This window comes from Orbicella franksi, chromosome 10 (genome assembly GCF_964199315.1).
Source record: "Orbicella franksi chromosome 10, jaOrbFran1.1, whole genome shotgun sequence".
NCBI classification, from domain to species: Eukaryota; Metazoa; Cnidaria; class Anthozoa; order Scleractinia; family Merulinidae; genus Orbicella; species Orbicella franksi.
The window spans coordinates 13,057,802-13,075,188 of NC_138154.1; the positions used below are offsets into that span (position 1 = coordinate 13,057,802).

General features: G+C 42.7%; 1 protein-coding gene across 1 annotated transcript; it reads left to right on the top strand.

Annotated features, from left to right (window-relative positions):
* Window positions 1–14,028: 14,028 nt before the first annotated feature.
* On the top strand, window positions 14,029–14,981 carry LOC145501651 (uncharacterized). Its single transcript, XM_081481080.1, is given in 2 exon segments — window positions 14,029–14,439; window positions 14,442–14,981. Coding segments are annotated over 2 exon segments (951 nt in total).
* Window positions 14,982–17,387: the final 2,406 nt, after the last annotated feature.

The window sequence follows — 17,387 nt, forward strand, 5'->3', positions numbered from 1 at the left end:
CGATGACGCATTCTCCCTTCTCGGCCCGACGCATGACCGTGTACAGCAATTCGTTAGGATCGGCTGCGTTGCTCTTTTTCTTGTACATGGTCGCACCGACATCCGTTCGATCTCTCAATCTCCACAGGTATCGATCTCGTATCGCGTTCATGAACTCGGTACCGGTCCTAGGCGTGAAGTCCAAATCACCTTCTCGCAGCACAAAAATGACCCACATGTACATGTCTCTAGACCCATCCACCATATCGATCCACCAGAATTGAAACAGAATATCCTGTTTCGAGCCCATCTTACGGGTCGTGGACGGAAACGAGAGGTCGCTGATACCCACTTTCCATCCCGATTCTCTCAACTGTAGCGGGTTCGGCAGACGGTTCTTGAAACTGTTGGCCTTGTTGTCCTGGAACTCGTTCGTGCTGGCATCGCTCCTCAACTGCACGTAAAGTTCACCCATCCTTAAAGTGTAAGGTCACTGAGGTCACACCCGAGGCAAAATCCACCAGTGTTCCATCGTTCTCTGCCAATTGCACCTCCAAAATATCCATCACGTTGCTGCGTACGGGCTTATATTGGATGTGAGTGGGTTCGAAGTTGACCTTGTCAGGGTCGTGAGGGACTTCTCTCAATAGATCCGTCACGCGATTCCCCGTGATCGTGCCGCGTCCCACATTCGAATACAAGTACATGGGCGGACGAATACTATGACTGACTTGGACGTCACCACCATAGTGCTGTTCGTAGAGTTCGTCCAGATAGTCGATGCGCCAATTGCAATAGGGACTAAGCTGTAAGGACCCATCGTTCGTGATGTTCCAAAAATTCGTGGATTGCAAGTTGCTTTGATCCTTCCAATCGAGTTTGAAAGCGGGCACCACATCGTCTTTGAAGAGTTTAATCACGTGATAACTCAATCTGTAATCTGCAAGTCCAGTCCTTTCAACCCACTTCATCTTCTTGACCAATTCAGGACCAAACCATATTTTGGGACGCAATAGTACCGTGTCACCCGGAGTTTCATTGAGGAAGGTATCCGTGTTGTCGATGATCAAAGAGTCCCCTTCCCAACGAAACACCGAGTAGTACTTCTTACCGTCGGGAGTACGTAGAGTTTCTTTTTCGTTTTCCAGGAAGTGCGTCAGACGGTCTTGGTAACGACCCACCAAGTATCGCATGAGCGATTTCCCACTATTGACTTTGACTCGGTCCTCGTGCAGATCTGAACCCCTGACGGTAAAAGTGTTACGGAAGGGTCGTGGAAACCATCTACCGTCTGAACTCTGTGTTTGTGTTTCCATACTCCATTTAAATTCCAATAGCTTGTCATCGTCTTCGAAGAGGTGAGGTCGGTGAGGCAGTTGTGTGTAACGTCGAGGCGGTGGAGGCGGATAAGAAACACTACTCAAACCCACTTTCCATTCCTTGTCGGACTCGAACAGGAGCGGGTTTGGCAGACGGTTCTTGAAACTGTTGGCCTTGTTGTCAGGAAACTCGTTCGTACTGGCATTGCTCATCAACTGCACGTAAAAGTCTCTCATTGTTTTTTCGTCTTGGGCTTTTGGGTCACGTACAAGCCTTTCTTATCCACCCAACTGTCGTACTTGACTGGCCAACCTTTCCAGCGTACCAAGACTTTATCCCCTTTTCGTTTGACGATCTTCTCGATGCGGAACAAATCGTCGTCTTTCACGTTCACCTTTTGCAAATCCTGCGCGTAAAACGTGCCATCGACCGCCGTGCCGTCCCATTCTTCCACCTTGTACGTGGTGACCTTACCCGGACGCACCCTACGTATCACAAACACCTCTTCGGTCCAACCGGGTAAATACCCTTTCTTGAACTGTCGGAACTTCTTGTTCAATCTCACACGATCCCCGACGTTGAGCGGAGGTCGTTTCGATTTTTTCCCTTTTTTCTTTCCGTAAAGAGTCTCCCACACGTCCTCGCTATTGGCTAAAGTCACTTTATTGGGAGCCATCTTGATACTACGATGATACGATCGATTGTACCCTTGGACCAACTCTTGTAACACGGGTACAAACTTCAACGTATTCTTCACGGTGAAGTACCGGTACAGACGTTCTTTCAAGGTCCTATTGAACCGTTCAACCACGCTGGCTTTCGTATCGCCCCGAGTCGAAAAATGATGAATGCCTTTCTGCTTCATCAAATCCTGAAACGTCTTGTTGTAGAATTCCTTCCCGTCGTCCGTCTGGAGATTGAGGGGTTTTCTACCTCCTTTCAAGATCTTAGCCATACCCTCCGTCACCGCTTTACCCGTCTTGCTCTTCAAGGGTTGGACCCAGGCGTGCTTAGAAAACACGTCCACCACCGTCAAGAGATAACGATACCCTCGATTGTACCTAGCGATGTTGACCACCTCGATCAGGTCGGCCGTCCACTGCTCGTCGATGCCGAACACCACCACAGGTGCCGTGGGAAACCGACGACGTCGGGGTTTGTGTAGCGTGTACCCCAAATCACGTTGCAGGACCTCTCTTGCACGTGGTACCGAGATCTTATTGGCCTTGGCGAATCGCGTCAGACCACCAAGACTACCGGGTCTGGAAGGATCCCTATACCGTCCCAGTAACGTTCCGGTCGAAAGCGGCTTCTTTTGACTTTTCTTCATAATCGCCAAAGTTTGTACACGCACTGTCTCCACAACTCGAAACGCTGCTCTCGTACCTCGAGATACTTCTTAAATGAATCGGGCTGACGTTTCAACCACAAGATATAAGCGACAAAACGCATCACGTTAGGTTCGACGTCTGTATAGTCAAACACGTCCAGGGGCGAATCACAGACATTATCAGGGATGGGTTCACCCCGACCGTATCGCGCATAGACTCTAGTGCACTTGGAACACAAAGTCGTCCAACTCCACCGATCGGCCATGGTCGCACACACTCTCGATATCAACCAACTCAAGGCTTGAGACATGGTTCAAAATGATTCAATCCAATTTTATTTCAACTTTCTTATAGGTACAAAAACGTCGTGCCTGATTGGTTCTTACGAAAAACAACACCTCTGATTGGCTAAACGAAAAAGAAGGCGATAAAAAAGACTAGTCTGAAAAGTAATCCTCGTGTACCGTGTTCTTAATATCTCGTCCATAGTCACCATCACAGTCTTCCTCGTAGGTATCCATGGCATAATATTTACAATTTCTCATACCACATTCCCCTTTACCGGGTCTCCACTTCAGGGCTTCAGCCTCGTTCCCCTTCACATAGAATGCTTGTCGCATACTCTCCTTACACTCACCACACAGGTCATCCCGATCCGCTTCAATGGCACTAAAGAAAAACCGATCTTTCCACAGATTACGCTGATGCATGAGATCGTAGATCAACTCTTCCAACTTCAGACACGTTTCCCTGTAATCTCCCTTTCTGAAAGTCAGTAACTCTGCCACCCTGGGACTCTCGTCGGACTCCAACACCCGTCGTGATAGGTCTCGTGCGAACCGCAAGGGTTCAAACAGATCACGGATGGTATCTGCCATCACGAACGTGAGGTGATTCGTGGCGATCAAACAGACACTCTCGGCGTCAAGGACGGGATCACGACAATGCATGAATTTGAATTGACCGCTACCACTTCTGTACATCACGCGACACCACTCACCACAGAAAAGGTAAACATTTTCGTTCTTCTTCATCATCTCCAAAATCGTACCACCCCAGTCAGGACGACGTCTCATCAAGAGCTGAAAAGACCACAGACTATCGGGTATTTGACCTAACGGTTCGAAGAGATTGTCAAAAATGTACAGGTCCACTCTGACATCCTTAATGGCATCGAGATCCGTTAACGTGTGTACCTTCTGACCCACGCTCTGCTCCACGAGGTCACGAATCTGGTTCGAGTTGCTATAGTAATTCATCTTGAAACCCTCAGATAAACTCGTTAAACTTCTTTCCTTCTCGATCCGCACGCTTCGTGATCTCCAAGCCCGACAAATGAGGATAGCAACCACGCACACCCCAGTCAATCAAGTGCCTCTGGAGCCTATAGTACAAAGGAGAGACAAGACGTATCTCCAAATCAATTATCCTAGCATGTAACGGTCTTTCGCCTTCTTTTTCGACTGAATCCAAAACGTCAGAAGCTCGATTAATCTGTTCTCTCAGATCTTCAAGGATCTCTTTTACGTCTCTCTCATCCAAAATCCTAGGATTCATCACCGTGAATGATTTCACCGCAGCATGCGTGCTCCTTTTATACCCCGCGCGTCACCTCCACATTCACTCAGTACGCGTACTTTCACTGATCACGCGCACCTTTTTTAAACCAATCGAAATGAAGACAATCACATGACACTGATCTGATTGGATAACCAAAATTGCCTATAAAGTAGAACCGCGTATTCCGTCACGAGTCATTTTTTAAAATCAGTCCGCATGGATTCACACGTCGAACCCGTCAGGAAAAAGAAAAAATTGTCCAAAAAGAAACTGGAACTGCTCATGCCTAAGAGATTGGAAGGAGAAGGTAAATTACAATCCACCTTAGATAGATGGTTATTCAAAAACACTCGTGCCAGACTACGTTTCAAAGAACGCGTCCTCCTCAAAGAGATCACACCAGACTCAGTCAGTTGGACCACCGTCCCTCTCAAAGGCTTCTCTGAACCTTGGAGCGCCTTTTCGATCCAACGTCAAGAAGTCAAACGCGACATGAAAAGTAACCATCGACGTCGAAGACTAAGACTGACTCCAAAAAACGTGCGAAAAACCAGACACATCCTAGAAACCATGCTACGTGAAAACACCTTGATGGGATACTAACTCGTTCTCTAACTTATTCATACAGACCCTAAAAATCTACCTGCCATTCAAGGCGGATGCATGACCGTGATCAGTGAATCCCCTCATAGAACCATGCAAGTGCTGGAACCCCTGGGACTCGATAGGTTCAGGAAAGACAACATCGTAGAAGTGTCACCTGAAGTGGATCACAGAGGAGAATCAACCGAAGTACAAGTGTTGGAGGAATTCAACCCCGATCAGTTCCTGAACCAACTGAACCCCCAAGTTCACACCTGCCCGCGATGTATGATACCCATGAAATACGGGAGTGTGAAAACCAAAGAAGGGGGTATCTGGTTTGAGTATTACCGATGTCCCTCTGAACGATTCTACACCAAGTGTTATGTGACCTGCGGTGTTAATGAAGGTGTGAGTGCGTACCTGAGACGCGTCGCCGAACAGACCCACCCCTGCTACAGGAACATCGAGCCAGCCCGTTTCCGATGTCTATGCAACAAGTCCCTGATCTTAGCTACCTCCCACTCCCAGGCCAACCCGGACAGGCTCTATCTCAAGTGTCCCAAGCGCGCCTGCAAGTTCTTTCAATGGATCGACGAATACCCCCGTGGAATAGCCCAAGACCTACTGATTAATAACCCAAACTAAGAAAAAGAGACACAGTTTTCTTTTAAACACTCCGTTTTTTATTTTTACACATTAGGTAACCTATCGTTTGCATTGATCATGAGCCTCATTGTATTCTGGTCCAACTTATTGAAAACTTCATAATAAAAGTTTATGACATTCATGTATCGCTTCGCCGTCTTCTTTTGTTTCTTTGTCCACGTGGACTGAAACGGTTCGAAACCGTAGCACAACATAAGACGGTGAAACGTGATCCGGTCCACAGGCGGCTTCACGGTCTGGTTCCAAACAAGGTTCTTGCGAATGGCAAGGATAGCATTAAACAAAGTTCTGCCAAACACTTTCTCAACAATGCGGTATTGGCGTCTGCTGCGTGTCCAGTTCTCACGCTGTTCGTCAAAGAATAACAGGACCTGGTGTAACATCACCTCGAGCTGACTCGAGTCTTTAAAACGGATAACCCAACGACGGCCTGCCAGCAAATCTCGTATCGGGAAATCCATCGCTTCGTAAAACCTGGTCCAACCTTCGTCCATCGTATCAATGGCCTCCACGTATGTCACGTCAGGTTTTCTAGGCACATGGTTTTGCAGACCAATCTCTCTCAATGCCATGATAGCGCTCAATACAATGACTTAGAGTGAAGAGCGGACGAGGCCGATACGCTTTATGCAATTCAACAACCAATCGCAGCTCGAGTAGAAGTCACGTGGTCACAATAGACCCAGGGGATAGGGGGGTATCCCCCCTCCACGCCCCACGGTCGTAGACTGGACACTATCCTACCGCGCGTATAAAAACGATCGAGTCGGACCGTGCACTTTCACTCTGAGTCATTCCATGAGCGCCCATTATAGAAGACTTTGGACCCTAACATTGCTGTGGATTCTCAACGTCCCAAGTGAGTATGGAAGCGTTAGAGCGTTGTAATTCCGAGTTAAACACCTTGAGAAAGCGAGTGCGAGAGTGGATGAAGGATGAAGAAGAGACCCCTTTGTACAGGGACCTAGAAAACCTTTTAGGTTTCATCAGAGTGGCTCTGGACGCCATAGATCTCTTGTTCCTTGAAGAGAGGTTGGGGGTCGCTGACGAGGACGACATGAATGATTTAGTGATTCATGTAGACTTTGCACGAAACGTATACCAACAATTATTATGAAATTTTTCAGACATGGAACACGACCGTTGTTACGTATGCAAACAAAAAAGACCGTGCTGCCGCAAACCGATCCTCGAATTGGGTAGAAATGGGACCCACGACAAATCCATAAAACCCGTCAAGGGAGAGCTTATAGAAGCCTGGGGACTAGGGTGCGTCTGGAAAACATGTTGCGGCGCCATCTATGGCATGCACATCAACATGGAAACCAACCGTTACGAACCCGTCTTCCTGGGAAACCACTATGCTGAGGCCCTGTCACGTGTCAATCATGTTAAATCGTTCTTGTAAATAATGGGCGCAGGTCAATAGGATCATGCACACGTCCCACCATGTAAAAATTAAGTCGTGTCCAAATAAAAAATGTTTTGTTCTATTTTTTCAGACTCATGTCATTCGCTAACCCCAAGTGTCTATGGTGTAAGGAAGGATTCACACCCAATCACAGTATCAACGACTACTTCGTGAGCATTTGTTGCCAACAATTCTATCACGGAACCTGTAGAGCCCTACACACCGATAAAACCTACCAAACACACTGCCCTCATTGCAAAACCGCAAATTTCGGCGAACCTCACCATGACAACCCCAAAACCAAGTCATAAAGAGGTAAGCGATGGTCTAACGATTAAAAAATTGAGTTAGGGGACCTTAAAAATTATTTTTTATTTTTTAGAGACCCCTGGCATGTAAAATCCATTTGGACGAACCCTACCCAGACGAAGATGTCATGCTCCTCTTCCTAACACAACATTTTCCCTACCCATGGTACATGAGAAAAGACCTCTCCGACATATGGCCCTTCGGACGCGTGTTCGAATCCTCCTCAGGCATTCACGGAGAATTTCTAGCCCCACAGACCCTGATGTTATCCCTCGTGCACCTGGGAACCCATGACGAACAAGCCCTCGGAATGATGAAAAATATAACACAACAAACCATGTACATTCTCTCGTTAAATGATCTTTATTAGTTACATCAATAAAAAATGTTTTTTTTCACTCTATGGGTGATCGTGGTGCAATTTCTTTGATAAATGCTTGGTAGGCTAGCTCTTCTCTATCTTCACTATCGCTCCTCCACGCATTCCATCCGGCCTCAAATCCATCCGACATCTTCTCCAAACGCACAGGGTCTTTAAACGATCTGGACTCGTCAGCAAGCATCTTATCAGACACGGTTTTTCGGAACCTCATCACCTCATCCGCCAGCTTCGATACTTCTTTCTGCAGGATGACATCCATGGCGTGAGAAACAGCGTTCTTCATTATCCTTCCATGAATACCATCCTTAATTACATCCAACACTCTCGCTGCAAAGTCTTCTCTCGATTCGTCGTCTATTCGCGGTAACTCATCCTCAGGAACACTCTCCACCTTCACCGTGGTCTTGATATTCTCTGAAGCCATTCTTCTTGTCGATCTCAAAAACAACAATGACAAACTCACACACTCAACACCCTTTTATTTTCCACCTACGAACCTCGATTTCAGGCATTGGCTAGCGCCTTATTCACGTGACAGCCTCGATTTCATGTTGCCCCCTTATCTGCGCATGCGCGAACTGTGACGTCACGGCCGCCATGTTTTGATACTCGGGCGCCATCTTGGATTTTCAAATTTAAAAGAATGTATGGGAATTTTTAGGTCACGTGGTACAATCCCTGCACGCTGATTGGTTACCGCCCCTATTAACGTCCTTTACTACTCTTACATATGTTGTTTTGTAAATAGCTGTGTTGTAAGTTTGTTTGTTTGTTTGTTTTCTTTTTTCTGATTCAGCGTATTCAACATTTCGATCAAAGAAAAAGAAAATTTTTGGCTAAATTAGCTTTGTACTCAAGACCATAAAATGCATTCAAGTTGAGAATTTAACTAACGGAAGAAAGGTAAATGAAAACTTCATTGCTTTAGTGAGAGTTAATTAGACAGTATCTTCGAACGTTTTCATTCGCTGCGATTGTGACACATTGCGTGTTGTTATCAGAACTGCTACTATGTTGTTAATTTCCATTTTACCTTTAGCATCCACGTTACCCTCTGAGTTTCGGTTGAAAGATTGTGTCGATTGTAGCAGTTGGTGCTGAGAAATCTTTTGGTGAGTTAAGATTTTGAAATTTACCATTCAAAATCCTTCTTTTAAATTGGTGATCGAAGCATCCGTTTTTGTTTTCACCTGGCTTGGCATCGTGACGGAGGCTAGTTGTGCAGGAGAGTCGACAAAACGACCATATTTAAGAAAACTAAACTACAGTGTATTATTGTTTTTCAGCGGGTCCGGTTAGCAGCGTGTAGAACGCACAATTTCCAGGTCAAGCTACACTTACGGATTGTTTTATGATACTACTTGGATTTTTATAAAGATAACGGAAAAAAAAATAAAACCCTGAAGTTTAACTTTTGTCGGAATGAAATTAAAGTAGTCTTTAGGTTAGATATACTGTAAGGTTTTGGGGGTACCATCGAACCAGAGCATAAGTATTGTTGGTGAAGATTGTCTTCAAACAAAAAAGGAAAAACAAGAGAAAAAATTTAACTCCAGGGATTTTTAATTTTCGTTAGTACAAGTCAATCCCACTATTTTTAAAATGGCCAATATTTTAATACAGCAATACATAAAATAATTAAAACCTTTACCGGCTGCGAAAAGGAGCGTGCATACTTTATTGTTTACATTATACCTCACCAGTATACGACTTTGTATAGAGAAGGCATCGTAGTAGATGGGAATATTCAAATGGTTAAAGAACTTGTTAAAATAAGTAATTGGCGAAATGTTAGGCCATTCGGCTGTCCAATTTGTAGGATAGGCCTTTCAATAAATATCACGTACGATCGCCTAAATATCTTTTCAGAAAGTCAAAAAAAAAAAAATTCTAAATATCACAAAATGTTTTCTAAATATTTCGAGGAAACCTCTAAATATCTTTATTTAAATTTTTAAAATAAACCAGGAGCCGTAATCGGGGACGAAGACCGTAAGCGCGCGCCATTTCTAGTATTGGGGTTGTCCCCATGATATGGGACAATAATTCTATTTTTAGAACAAACTGCGCCATCGCCTGCGGCACACGCGCGTACATGCGGCGAGGATTTTTGCGGATGTCGCGCGGGGGAAATGGCGTCCGAAATTCCCAAAATTTTTCATGTTTTTGGCCCACAACTCAACGCGTTTACGTCTGTTGGAATTTTGCTTAAGTATTTTCGTCGTAAGCTGCTCCAGTTTGAGTGAAGTAAGACAGTGTCGAATTTAGGTATGTTCCGCTTTAAGCTTATATATATCGCTGACCAAGTTGTGTTCCGACGGATGCTTCTTTTACGTTTACATGAGCTGTACATTACTCCACTTTAAATTTCACATATATTGAAGATTAACAGCTTCTCCATTATACAGCAAAAAACTAGCTGGATATATTTAGATATAGCAGAACTTCAGGACTTCATGGTTTCCTAGCTCCTCTTACCACACGCTTGCGAGGAATTTGCCAGTCTATCGCTACCGAAAAGTAAAACAAAATAATTGCTAGTTAGAGTTTCGCCTGAATTGTAAGCAACGCTTGATGTTTCATCAAGGCCCAATAACTTTACGTCCGTAGATACTGCTCAGTTTTATTCGCGTGAAAACCCAGTAAATTCTCTCTTGTCGATGAATGAGAGCGCCCGCCGATGCGTGTTTTGTACAGTCAGTAAACATGATAAATTGTACTTCCGCCGCACTTTCGTGTGAAAGCGTACATCGAACTCAAACAATAACTCTATAGTTTTAAATATGTTTAAGATTGATAAATGTTTGAGAACATATTGAAAGCTAAGCTGAAAATATGTGAATAGAGCAGAAATAATCAGCAAGTTACGATGACGCTTTCTTTAATCAACTTCGAATAACGATTTCGATTTTGTTGATCGAGTTATCAAAACTCCTTGTCTATTTTCATTTTCGCAGTTTAAAACTTCACTATGCTTATGTTGAAGAAACACACATGATGTTCGTAACCTTTTTTGCGTTCGTGAAATTTGTTGCAGCATCTCAGCACAAAAGATAACGAAAGAAATCTTTGTCAAGATTTGTTGACAATTGAAAACACCGACTCGGACTTGAAAGTGCACGAGCTGCATTATGCAAATGAGCTAATTGTACGCGTCAGACTTTCCTTTCAAAAACTTTTGCAAACTCACCAAACAAGCAGAAACAATAAGAAACCATCAAAACAGGTTTTGTTTATGATTAACCATTGTCTGAGAAACTCACAAATTAACTCGATACCAGAGTAGAGAGTTTTCTTGCTATATTCTGAAGTCAGAACAAACGCAAAAACATACGCGTAAGCTTACAACTAGCGCGAGCAGATCTTATTATTCATTCCCAGCGCGAGATTGAAGTCTTGTTTTCGACCCTGAAAAACCCACCTTTTTCTTTAGCTCAGAGCATAAAACTACATATAAGCGCCCTGGTTCGTATTCCCTGCCTTATTCCCTCCTATCTCTGTGAAAAATACGCAAGAGAATCTCTCAAGGTCTCTCAACTCTCAACATTTGATCACGCAACGTGACAACATCCACGCGAGAGCCCCCCACATGTGCGTGGATCTGCGCGGATATATGACGTCAGGATGGCGCAATTTGTTCGAAAAATACAAAAATTGTCCCATATCATAGGTGCGCGCGGATCCCAAGACTTACTGTCTCCGTCCCCGATTATGGCTCCTGTGTAAATTTATTTTGCTGTGCCTCAACAAAACGAAATCCAAAAAGGAGGGTCCATCCACCCCGAGTCCCTCCTTGTACCACGGTGAGGGTATGAGTTAGCTCGTACGTCAGAGAGTTAAACCCTCGTCGCACAAAAAGTATTTAAGTATCGGACTCAAATACCTCGGGACAGTTAATCGTATGCCTTTTCATTATCCAGAACTGATATTTTTGAAGCTTACTAAGGACATGGTTGCACTAGAGCAAATTCAAATATTTCCGATTTTTGGTGAGAAAAAAATTGGCAAAAATTTCGCAAGATCCAAATTTTGGCAGAGGTAGCCTTAGACCAACATATTAAAACCAAAGCGTTACTGATTGAAATATACGTCACAAGATATATATTTCTCAATTAAGTAGTTTATTAGATTCGATTCGAGAGTTTACCTCTTCGCAGATTTTTCTCCACGCCGCATGTTCTTGACTTTCCGCTCTACGGTAACTCGTGACTTTCGGCCCATAATTGGACGAGCAGATTTTGTTCAGCTTTCGTTTGTGTTGTTGCTTGCGCCACTTGCGATCGAAGAAGATTGTCTCGCTAAATAAAGGCATCATCTTCAAATTGCTATAAGTAACAAGATCTATGGTATCAGTCATAAAAACTTGAATAAAAACGCCACTCATATTCTTCGTCTGCTTTGAAATAACTGTAAAAAGCATCAGATCGACCGGGTAAAAAATGATTTTGTCCCACCATAGCACGCGCCAAACTGGACTAGCCGTCAAAGTTATTTTCTCGCCGTAATTTTATCCAGACATGTTAAATGGTTGAAAAAAGCAAAATGTTTTGCTTTGCCAAAATTGGAAGCCTCTGAGGCAGCACTTCGGCTTCTTTGAAGATTGGCGAAATTTGGCAATCCGCAAAAATTTGGCAAGTTTTTGAAACTGGGGGTCGCACTTATTTTACGCTACTTGTTGACAGATTTACTATTTATACAAACAAAATTGGCTCTAGTGCGACCCAGGCCTTAGTCAGACACTGCATCGCTTGTATTGTAAGCAAAGATTCCTCTATTGGAATATTCCCAATCAGTCATGTGGAAAGTGATTATCTCGATCGCCAAATGCTTTTATTTTGAGTTACGTCCATGTTTTATGACCATCGGTGGCTTCGGTGATGACCAGTCAGATTGCCTCGCGGACTTACTTCTGGTAGCGGCAAGAGACACCGAAAGAGACAAATCAGCTTCTTTGACATGAGTGGAACACGAGTAACCCTCGGACGTACTATGGGGGGGGGGGGGGGTGGTGAATGACGCCCCCCTCCTCCATAAGGTTTTTTTTCAAAGTTTTGAAAAGACGATTTACTCTAAGGGGCTAAACCTTTCAGTAGCAGTTCCTTCATTCTCTGCAGAAATTTTAATGTGTCAGTTGTGTGTACATCATTTTTGACGTTGCCATGGCAACCACCAAAGTTATGTAGGTCTGACCAAAAACAACTATTTTGAGATAATTATGTATTTTTTCAGTTCCCTTCATCAAATTCCAGAAATTCATGAATTTTTCCATTTCATTAGCATTCTAGCTTGATTTCGTGTTAATTTCCGTTAGTTCTTGAATTTTTCAAAAAATAGTGAAATACAAGACGGCGGATCCAAGTTGTCGGGTCAAATGACGTCATTTGGCGTCATATGACGTCATAACCAACAAACATAGTATCATTTTGTAGAGAAAGCTCAGGGCTATCTAATCAATGTAAATTTATTTTAGCTCTGCCTTAACAGAACGGAAACCAAGAAGGGGGGTATTCCATCCACTCCCCCCTTGTGGCACGGCGGGGGTATGAGTTAGTTTGTGCGTCCGAGGCTTAATCTCGTCAAAGTTCGGATCTGATCGTGAGGCTGTCCCTAGGATGCTCCAACTTTTTTTTAAAAGAGCTGAGTGGGCAGTGATCGGAAACCCTGAAGCTTTCAAAAGCTAAATCCTCCAGTTTCAATTTTTAGGTCGTGATTTCCAAGTAATTTTTCTGTGTTCAGGTTTTTTTATATCGTCTATAGAGACTGAGTATTTCGCTTTATTTTGAAAAGTGGAAATAAAATTTAAGGCTTTTATTGGCATGCATTAGATTGATTTGGTGCCTTTTTAGATGATCTGTAATAATCATATTTGCCCTTGATAGGAAAGTAGAAGGGCCGTTTAAGTATATTAAGGTCTTTTTAACACCTAAGTTTGAACAAAACGAAACAATTTTTTTGATCAAACCTAGTTTATAATCTTAAAGTTTTTTTCAGAAAGGATTTAAAAAAGTTTAGCAATACCATTAGGGGTTAATTTTCAAGGTGAAAAAAGTGGTAAAAAGAACTAAGGACTAAAGGTAAACAATATAATTGAAGAGATTGCAACTGAGATTACCTAACGCGTAACGTATTAAAACAGGCAGCATTGTTTGTTTCACGGAGGGAAGCCTGTAGCCTTGGCTGCCCAGCAATTGAATTCTGATAACATACTTCTTCTCGTCGTAAAACTGTAGTCGATTCTCTGAGACCCTTCTGATCTTTAAACAGACTATTTTAAAACCGTACGCTTTTAGCTGTAGGTAATCGGAAACGACATTTGACACGGGAGACTACCAAAACATGGCAACAGCAAAAATATATTTAATTCACCATTCGGTTTTAGATTTGTCCTTCCCGCAGACATCAAAGCCGAAAATTATAAATTTGTAGGAAAAATTGCATTTTAATCACGGCCTTTTTTCTTCATTCAACAGGACATTGTATTCCAAATGAGAAATTCTTTGAAACCACAGCTGAACAGAACGCAAGAGGTTGTTCTGTCAGAGAATGCAAACATCGCTTGGAGCAGCGTTTTTGCCCTGGTTGCCATTGTTATTGTAGCGGTTAACGCTCTTACGATTATGGCATTCACAACCATTCTCATCAGCTTGGCCATAGCTGATATGATGGTTGGCGCAGTAGCGATACCACTCTATATCTACCTGACCTTGAAGACTGGTTTGCAAAAAGGTGCCGTGCAAAACTTATTTGAAGCAGTGGACATTCTGTGGGGCCTGGCGTTTGTCTTCACATTGGCAATAATTTCAGATTGTTCGCCATTGGCTGGCCTCTGCTGCACCGCGCCTGACGGAAACGAGCTTATTTTGGTTTTATTGCTCTTGGATGTTTTTCTGCCCTAACAATATCGATGATTAATTTGTTTTATCGTTCCAAAATACTCTCCTACTTTGCCACGCTTGACATTGTTCTCACCGCTTTGTTGACGTCGTCTGTGATAACATGTACTGCATATGTCGCGCTGTGGATAAAAGTTCGCTTTCGAAACCGAAGAGGCTTAAGTCGAGAAGCCGACAGGAGGCTGGCAAAAACGTTATGTCTTGTAACCGGAGCGTTTGTTTTAACGTGGTTGCCTTTTCAGAGCCTCCTTTACGTTGTTCACTTTTGCTTAACATTCCCGTTGCCTACGCAAAATGCAGTCAACTTCATTAAGCTCTTGCAGTATTGCAATTCATTCATGAATACTGCTATTTACTCACTGAGAATGCCCGAGTTTCGGAAAGCAATTTCGGAGATCTTTAACTGTAGGTATAGTTCAATTAAGGACGAAATCCCCCTGAAAAATATTCGAGGAGAAACTTTTAACACATTTAGCAGGATCCTGGGTTCATATTCTTCACTGAATGTTCGTCATTGCATGGGAACAGAAAATGTTGTCTCCTAAGGGTTAAATTCTTCAAGTCTTAGGCGAAAGTGTCTTGGTATTAGAGGTTCCAGGACAAGTTCAAGCCGCCGAACCTATGTTGATGTATCAGTGGTTTAAACTTCTTGCCTGGACTGCACTGTAAAGGTGTCAATGTAAATGACGATTTCACCGGCGGTAATTTCCACTTTGTGGGGGATGTTCATGTGGAAACACGTGCACTAGCACTAAGTCAAGTTCCAATGGAAATTAAGGGAATGGAAAGTTCGCTAAATCACGACAGGAGAATTTTCAGGTTGATAAATGAAGAGTAGTGCAATTTGGTCTGACATCATACGCGTGATTTTAACATCGAACGAGCGCCCAGCACGAGTACGATTTGAAATCACAAGTATGATTGTAGACCAAAAGTGGAAGACACGAAGTTCAATTCCATTTTTAAATCGCACAATTCCCATAAATACACCAAGTAACAATATTTTATTGATCCCGTTTGTTAAAAAATGGGAAACCGTTAGTTTTCGCCACAAAAGCTGCAAAATTCGTCATGCAATGGCTTTTTTTACTTTTCATTCCCTTGCATTTTGATTGCAATTCTTGCAATTCGGCTAAAATCTTATTGGTTGTTTTGTTTTATTGTTAAATTCTTATAGGCTGGGAAAAATTTAAAGATGCGATTTAGAGCAAAAATTGTGCGATTCGTGAATAAATCCCACTACTTGCTGCCAATCACATAACCAGTAGATAACCAGTGATTTCAAAATGGATGTAATAATCCAGGGGCATTTTTTAATCTCTTCGTTCTCATTAATTGGGAGCTATTAACTTCTGTTTGATAGGAAAACAATATTTCATTGTCAAAATTGCAACGTCAAATCAAAAACAGAATAATTTTCCAGCATTACAGATTAAATTCTCACAATAATTAAAAGAAACTTGAAAAAGATCGAACCAGTAGTTTTTAAGGTTACCAAAACAGATTCGTTTAAAATCTTCTCCGGTTAATTTAACCATTCATGTCATCATGTTAACACCAAATCCTTCCTGTGACTCTCTATTTGTTTGTTACCAGTACAAAATAACTCAATGACCGATTCCAGGTCTTGTTTTTACCCATGTTGTTGTATTACGGCTGGATTTTGTTTTCGGAACCAAAACTGAACTTGCACAAGTATCACGTACGAAAGGCCAGACAACTACACACTGCGGACCTATTTTTGAAGCTTCCTTTCAATTTTTTTTATCACCTTCACGTAAATAAAGCTTGTATTTATGGCTCTGCTATCCACAATTGGAAGAATTCGCATTTTGCACAGTAAATCAGCTCTATTCGCAAAGCAATTGTTTCTAGATTCGGTTGCAAACTTGGAAGGAAGGACGGAAAAACGTAGCAAATGACCCGGGGGTGGGGGCACTGCCATATATGGGCTATATAGGTATGTGTCGCTGTGAAGGGTATGGTTTTCAAGCAGTTTACTCTAGAATAGGGTATATAAATTAGAGCGTTTGGGTCTAGAATAGGGTATAATTTTTCACAAAACTGACTACTTGGTTGAAGATTTTATCTAGACTGAGGAAACCAGGAATTGTCACTCAAAAATATAAAAAAATCAAATCGGCAAGTTTAAATTTACGCAAATCAGCCTCAACAGTGTCGATAGATGGGGGGATTTGGGGAGTTTACTCTAGTATAGGGTAGCAAAATTCAGCTGAACTAGCTCTGGTATAGGCTTAGGATTCCAGGGTCCCAGCGACACACCCCCACCCAGAAATTCCCAAAGTACCCCCCCCGGGCAAATAACGTAGTCAAAGATTACTTTTAAGTACAGGTTTGATCTTTATTTACTTAGAAATCTAATACATCTTTTGTTAATATTTATTACAATATTATTTACTTTTTGATGTTTAGGCTATACGGTCTGTAAACCAAGCAGTACATGCATTTAACTACATCTTTAATACATTAGGCGATTGGCTAATTTGCAATAAAATCAGAAGAGAACTAAAACAAATCGTGACTTTCTCTCACCTCTGCTCGGCTACATGTATTTGCATCCAGTTTTGATTGGTTCGGTGGATTGTCTGTGCCCTTCGTGACTGAACTGAGTGATTGCTTTGGTTTTGGCTTGAAGACACTCAGTTGAAAACCTCTCTAATAAAATGCGAATTAATTTAAAGAAAGAAGAGGCGACCAGCAAGAAGAACTACCCGCCAATCAGCGTCTTAACCACCATTGTTGGGCAAAGTCATTTTTGATCAATTATTCAGTCAGTTCTTATCCATATTATCGGATAGCATGTCGGTAATTCCTTCGTGGCCATTCCCGTGCCGCGACACGAATCCAATTGATTGGTGATCGGTGGGAGGCACTTGATCAGAATTATCAAAAAAAGGATGTGGTTGCTTTCGCTACAGCATATTGCCTTC